This window comes from Stomoxys calcitrans, chromosome 2, assembly GCF_963082655.1.
Source record: "Stomoxys calcitrans chromosome 2, idStoCalc2.1, whole genome shotgun sequence".
Taxonomy (NCBI): domain Eukaryota; kingdom Metazoa; phylum Arthropoda; class Insecta; order Diptera; family Muscidae; genus Stomoxys; species Stomoxys calcitrans.
The window spans coordinates 27,338,200-27,345,699 of NC_081553.1; the positions used below are offsets into that span (position 1 = coordinate 27,338,200).

The 7,500-nt window shown below is 39.9% G+C and overlaps 1 protein-coding gene across 1 annotated transcript; it reads left to right on the forward strand.

Moving 5' to 3' along the window:
• Positions 1-1,026: 1,026 nt before the first annotated feature.
• On the forward strand, positions 1,027-2,183 carry LOC106080523 (carbonic anhydrase 2-like). Its single transcript, XM_013241916.2, has 3 exons — positions 1,027-1,129; positions 1,197-1,315; positions 1,382-2,183. The coding sequence occupies exons 1-3, from the start codon at positions 1,093-1,095 to the stop codon at positions 2,069-2,071; spliced, it is 846 nt and encodes a 281-aa protein (XP_013097370.2). The 5' UTR covers positions 1,027-1,092; the 3' UTR covers positions 2,072-2,183.
• The last annotated feature ends 5,317 nt before the right edge of the window (positions 2,184-7,500 follow it).

A 7,500-nucleotide genomic window follows, 5' to 3' on the forward strand; every position in this document is an offset into this window, starting at 1 on the left:
TCGGCGTTGACAAATTTTTTCACAGCTTATGACTCTGTAATTGCATTCTTTCTTCTGTCAGTTATCAGCTGCTACTTTAAGCTTGCTTTAGAAAAAAAAAATTAAAAAAAAAGTATATTTGATTAAAGTTCATTCCAAGTTTTATTAAAAATGCATTTACTTTCTTTTAAAAAATCCGCAATTACTTTTTGGGCAACCCAATAGCTCTCATAAAAACTGATTTCGGATCTTAATTTCTTGAGCCGCTAGAGGGCGCCATTATTATCCGATTTGGCTGAAATTTTGTATGAAGTATTTTGTTCCTTTCATCAACTGCGACAAGTGTGGTACAAAGCGGTTCATAATCTGATATAGCTCCCTTATAATCCGATCTTGGATCTTGACTTCGTGAGCCTCTAGACGGAGAAATTGTTATCCGATTTGACTTAAATTCGGACCATATTTTGATATAGCTGCTATGGAAGCAAAAATTGTTCATTTTTCACCAGATTACCATGAAAGGCGCTTTATCACTACGGGATCATTACGCACCATCATGTGAAATTTTCAAGAAAATTGGTTCAGCCGTTTCTAAGCTAACGATTTACTCTAGGCTCCTTCAATTTGTACGGATTTTGATCGAAATTCTTCATATTAAATTTAAGCAAATTTCAAATTCGACGACTTATCCTACATATCCCAGGTCGTGTACGGCATCAAAAGGTGAGATGCGCCCAACGTTTGCCCGACCTTTTCTGTTCTATACCCCGTTTACACTGTTCGTTAAATCCGGATTTAAGGCTCTCGTCAGATGATTTTATAAAGGCAAAACATTTGATCGAGCCATTAAATCCGGATTTAAAGAGCAGTGGAAACGGGGTTTACCTTGCTTTTGTATACCTCAACAGAAGAAAAAGATTGAATTACATATTGTGCATGCATATGGCATTATCTTCACTTCTTAAAATTAAATGGTCACGAATTTCGTGATTGTGTTCTATTGGTATTCTCCACTACATGCCTTCAATATTCTGTAAATTGGGAAAATATTGGCTAAACCATGACAGTACTTCACATATCTAAAGGGACAACCACTAGTGAAATACCCCAGCTATGAGGTTCATCTTTGTCCTAATAAATATAATCGTAGGTAATATCTTCTCAACTTAAACCATTGGTCTATGGTTAGAACGCACTAAAATTCAATGACAATTCAGGTTTTCCAACATTTGTCTTGTCGGAATCTTGGTCCTACCAAAATCAGAAGGAATGGCCGAAGCAGTTTAAGGCATGTGGCTTGGAACAACAATCACCCATAGCCATTAATACAAAGGAGGTGAGCATGTTTGTTTTGTTTAATTGTTATTTTACCTCTAAGACCTTTCAAATTCTTTACTTACAGGCAATACCCAAAAAACTGCCACCCATAGCGTTCCACAACTATCATAACAACTATGCGGGTACCTACTTTAACAATGGCCATAGCGTGGGTTTAATTTTCGAACCCAGGGGCACAACTCCAGCCATATCTGGTGGCCCTCTTAATCCCCTGGATCATTATGTCTTGCACAGTCTACACTTCCATTGGGGACCCAATGATACCGTGGGCTCCGAACACATCATTGATGGCCGTCCATATTCCCTGGAATTGCATTTGGTACATCGCAATGCCAAGTATGCCACACTGCAGGAGTCTTTCTTACATCCAGATGGCTTTGCCGTTGTAGCTCGCCTGTTTGAGGCTAAACCTGATAATTGGAATGTTTTCCCCTTGCATGTGTTCACAAACGCCTTGCCTTATTTGCAAAATGTAGACTCGGAAATGATTGTTTATCAATTCAATTTATTGGATCTGGTCTATGATATAGTGAATGGTGGCAATCAGGAGTTTTATGCATATCGTGGCTCATTGACCACACCACCATGCTATGAGGCTGTTGATTGGCTGGTCTTTCCGAAACCTTTGCGGGTGCCTTCTGAGGATGTTGCTCCATTTCGTGCCATACGAAATGAGCGAGGTGAAAGTTTGAGGAACAATTACCGGGACTTGCAAAATATTGGCAAACGTGTGGTATACATGCGAACTATTTGATTGTATAGTTTGAGAGAAATTTGTATTGAATAAAGAAATTTTTATGACTAAATGAATGTACCTCCTATCCTATGATGGAGGATATAAAAATTCATGAAAGAGCCTAACACAACTCACTGTCCCAAATTTCAGCGACATCGGACGCTTTTGTGGGCCTAAGACCATAAATCGGCGGATCGGTCTATATGGGGGCTATATCCAAATCCAGACGGATCTGAACCAAATTGACGAAGGATATTGAAGGGCTTAACACAACTCACTGTCCCAAGTTTCGGCGCAATCGGACCATAACTGCGACTTTTATGGGCCCAAAATCTTAAATCGTGAGATCGGTCTATATGACAGCTATATTCAAATCTATACCGATCTGGACCAAGATCAAAGAAGGATGTCGAAGGGCCTAACTATACTCACTGTCCCAAGTTTCGGTGAAATCGGCTAATAAATGTGGCTTTTATTGGCCTAAGACCCTAAATGGGCGGAACGGTCTATATGGCAGCTATATCCAAATCAGAACCGATTGGGGCCAAAATGAAGACCGATGTCTAGTAGCCTAACGCAACTCACTGTGCCAAATTTCAGCAAAATCGCCTAATAAATGTGACTTTAATGGGCCTAAGACCATAAATCGGCGTATCGGTCTATATGGGGGCTATATCCAAATCGGGACTGATCTGAGCCAAATTGAAGAAGAATGTTGAAGGGCCTAACGCAACTCACTGTCCCAAATTTCAGCAAAATCGGATAATAAATGTGGCTTTTATGGGACTAAGACCATAAGTCGGCGGATCGGTCTATATGGGGGCTATATCCAATTCCGGACTGATCTAAGCCAAATTGAAGAAGCATGTCAAAGAGCCTAACACAACTCAATGTCCCAAATTTCAACAAAATCGGATAATAAATGTGACTTTAATGGGCCTAAGACCATAAATCGGCGGATCGGTCTATATGACAGCTATATCCAAATCTGGACCGATCTGAGCCAAATTGACGAAGGATATTGAAGGGGTTAACACAACTCATTGTCCCAAGTTTCGGCGAAATCGGACCATAACTGCGACTTTTATGGGCCCAAAATCCTAAATCGAGAGATCGGTCTATATGGCAGCTATATTCAAATCTGGACCGATCTGGGCCAAATTGAAGAAGAATATCGAAGGGCCTTACTTTACTCACTGTCCCAAGTTTCGGTGAAATCGGCTAATAAATGTGGCTTTTATTGGCCTAAGACCCTAAATGGGCGGATCGGTCTATATGGCAGCTATATCCAAATCAGAACCGATTAGGGCCAAAATAAAGACCGATGTCGAGTAGCCAAACGCAACTCACTGTGCCAAATTTCAGCAAAATCGGCTAATAAATGTGAATTTAATGGGCCTAAGACCATAAATCGGCAGATCGGTCTATATGGGGGCTATATCCAAATCGGGACTGATCTGAGCCAAATTTAAGAAGAATTTCGAAGGGCCTAACACAACTCACTGTCCCAATTTTCAGCAAAATCGGACAATGAATGCGACTTTAATGGGCTCAAGACCTTATATCAAGATATCGGTCTATATGGCAGCTATATCCAAATCTGAACCGATTTGGGCCAAACTAAAGAAAGATGTCGAAGGGCCTAACACAACTCACTGTCCCAATTTTCAGCAAAATCGGGCAATAAATGCGACTTTTATGGGCTCAAGACCTTAAATGCAGATATCGGTCTATATGGCACCTACATCCAAATATAGACCGATTAGGGCCAAATTGAAGAAAAATGTCGAAGGGCCTAAAACAACTCACTGTTCCAAACTTCAGCCAAATCGGATAATAAATGAGGCTTTTATGGGCCTAAGACCATAAATCGGCGGATCGGTCTATATGGCAGCTATATCCAAATCTGAACCGATTTGGGCGAAATTGAAGAAGAATGTTGAAGGGCCTAACACAACTCTTTGTCCTGAATTTCAGCAAAATCGGATAATAAATGAGGCTTTTATGGGCCTGAGACCTTAAATCGGCAGATCGGTCTATATGGGGGCTATAAACAAATCCGGACTGATCTGAGCCAAATTGACGAAGGATATTGAAGGGCTTAACACAACTCACTGTCCCAAATTTCAGCTAAGTGGGATAATAAATGTGGCTTTTATGGGCCTAAGACCCTAAATCGGCGGATCGGTCTATATGGCAGCTATATCCAAATCGGGACCGATATGGGCCAAATTTAGGAAGGATGTCGAAGGACCTATGGCAACTCACTGTCCCAAATTTCAAAAAAATCGGATAATAATTGTGGCTTTTAGTGACCTAAGACCCTAAATCGGCGGATCGGTCTATATGACAGCTATATCCAAATCTGGACCTATCTGGGCCAAATTGAAGAGGGATATCGAAGGGTCTTACACAACTTACTGTCCTTATTTTCGGCGACATGGGACAATAAATGTGGCTTTTATGGGCCCAAAGTCTTAAATCGAGAGATCGGTCTATATGGCTATATCCAAATCTGGACCGATCTGGGCAAAATTGAATAAGGATGTCGAAGGTCCTAGCACAACTGTCCTAAATTTCGGCGAAAGCGAACGATAAATTAGCCTTTTATGGGCCCACAGCCTTAAATCGAGCGCTCGGTCTCTATGACAGCTATCCAAAACTGGACCAAAACCAAAGTAGGATTTGAGGGGCCTAGCAAAACTCACTGTCCCAAATTTCGGCGACATCGGACAATAAATTTACCTTTTATGGGCCCAAAGCCTTAAATCGAGAGATCGGTCTATATGGCAGCTATATCCAAATCTGGACCGATCTAGGCCCTATTGAAGAAGGATACCAAAGGGCCTATGACAACTCACTGTCCCAAATTTCAGCCAAATCGGAATATAAATGTGGTTTTTATGGGCCTAAGACCCTAAATCCGGGGATCGGTCTATACGGGGGCTATATCCAAATCCGGACTGATCTAAGCCAAATTGAAGAAGCATATCAAAGAGCCTAACACAACTCTCTGTCCTGAATTTCATCAAAATCGGATCATAAATGTGGCTTTTATGGGCCTAAGACCCAAAATCGGAGGATCGGTCTATATGACAGCTATATCCAAATTTGGACCGATCTGAGCCAAATTGACGAAGGATGTGAAGTGTCAAACACAACTCACTGTCCCAAATTTTAGCAAAATCGGATAATAAATGAGGCTTTTATGGGACTAAGACCTTAAATCCAGAGATCGGTATATATGGCGGCTATATCCAAACCTGAACCGATTGGGGCCAAATTGAAGACGGATGTCGTAGGGCCTAACGCAACTCACTGTCCCAATTTTCACCAAAATCGGACAATAAATGCTACTTTTATGGGCTCAAGACTTTAAATCGAGATATCGGTCTATTTGGCAGCTATGGCTGAGTGCACAACTGTCCATCTACGACTTTGGCAAGTCGTTCACTTTTACAAAAGCAAAGATGGCATGTATAGGGTTGCCCAAAAAGTAAGTGCGGGTTTTTCATATAGTCGGCGTTGACAAATTTTTTTACAGCTTGTGACTCTGTAATTGCATTCTTTCTTCTGTCAGTTATCAGCTGTTACTTTTAGCTTGCTTTAGAAAAATGTGTAAAAAAAGTATATTTGATTAAAGTTCATTCTAAGTTTTATTAAAAATTGATATACTTTCTTTTAAAAAATCCGCAATTACTTTTTGGGCAACCAATAGTTTGTCCAGCCGTAAACTAAAGCTTAAGGAAATGATGATTGAATTTTCATTTGTTAAAATGTTTGACCAGATGTCATCTTCATGTCCTCTGTATGTCCTCTGACATACATATGTGAGTAAGTATTTCCTGTTTGGCTTTTGTTTTTCTAAACAAAAAAAGGTTACTCGTATATGTTTCTCTCGACTCTTGTTGGTGTTTTTTTTTTGCCGCAGGAAGTTGCAATTTAACTCAACAATGGTAGCCAAAGAACCAGCCAGCCAGCCAGCCAACCAGCATGACAACAATAGCCAAAAGTGACAACAGTAATTTATTTAATTTAGTTTTATCATTTCCCATACGAATTGGACAATTTTTTGAAAGTTGCTGTTGTTTGTGTGCCAAGTAACAGCTGCACTTTTCAATAAAATCTAATTGATTTTTAGCACTTTTTGTTGTTGTGTATTGTAGTCCGCACAACTTCTGTGATAAGTGTTTTCAGGCCGGGGGCAAAATTGTTCTTACAACTCTAGCAACTAGTTGGAGGCAACATTGTAGGAAGAAGCCAAGAGATTTTGCCATGAAATGTTGTTCTTTGCCAAAAAATGATTGTTAAATTTTGCAACTTCTAGCCTTTGGGAATATTGTGATTTCTATAGGGGGCTTTAATGGTTCTTATTGGGAATTTAGTTAATTGATTTGTAGTTGCTGATAATTCCAAAAAACCAATGAACTTCGAAGTACCTAAGGCAGTTGCCAAAAATGTATAAAAATGGCAGGGAAAGCCAACTACCATTCAATCATTCAACCGTATCATTTAATGGAGTCAATCTTCCTGAATTCATTGAAATTTTAGTTTATGAATTAAATTGTGGTCTTATATGTCTGAAAGCCCCTTTTATGTTCCAAATATATTTTGTATGTGTTAAAGTTCAAATCGTATATTTGTTTGGTCCCTTCATTCTTGAGAGAAGGTACCATCTATTTCATTTCATCATAGTTTATTGTACCCATCACAGAAGGTTCGGGGTATATTCATTTTGTCATTCCGTTTGCAAAACATCGAAATATCCATTTCCATCATGAAAATCTAAGACGATCTAGCCATGTCCGTCCATCTTTCTGTTGAAATCACCCTACTACTACTAAATCTCCCATGAACATTCCATAAAGGAATAGGAAATACTTCTCTCATATCAATGAGTGCAGTCTGATTAAAGTTTAAACTCAATGATATGGGGTTTCATTTTTTATGTCGAGTGCGAAAGGCGTGCCGTATAGCGACACCATTTGGTAGAGAAGTTTTAACATGGCAGGGTACCTTTCAAATGAAGCCAGCATTAGTAAAGAGATAACCACCGCTTAAAAGGGTTTATATTCACGCCGGGATTTGAACCCAGGCGCTATGCGTCGTAGACGGACTTGCAAACCTCTGTGTCAAGGTGGCCTGCTTTGAAATCACATAACAGTATTTAACAAGTAAAAGCGTGCTAAGTTCGGCCGGGCCGAATCTTATACACCCTCTACCATGGATCGCATTTGTCGAGTTCTTTTCCCGGCATCTCTTCTTAGGCAAAAAAAATGATAAAAGAAAAAATTTGCTCTGCTATTAGAGCGATATTAAGATATGCTCCAGTTCGAACCACAATTAAGTTATATGTTGGAGACCTGTGTAAAAGTCAGCCAATTCGAATAAGAACTACGCCCTTTTGGGGCTCAAGAAGTAAAATAGAGAGATCGACTTATATGGGA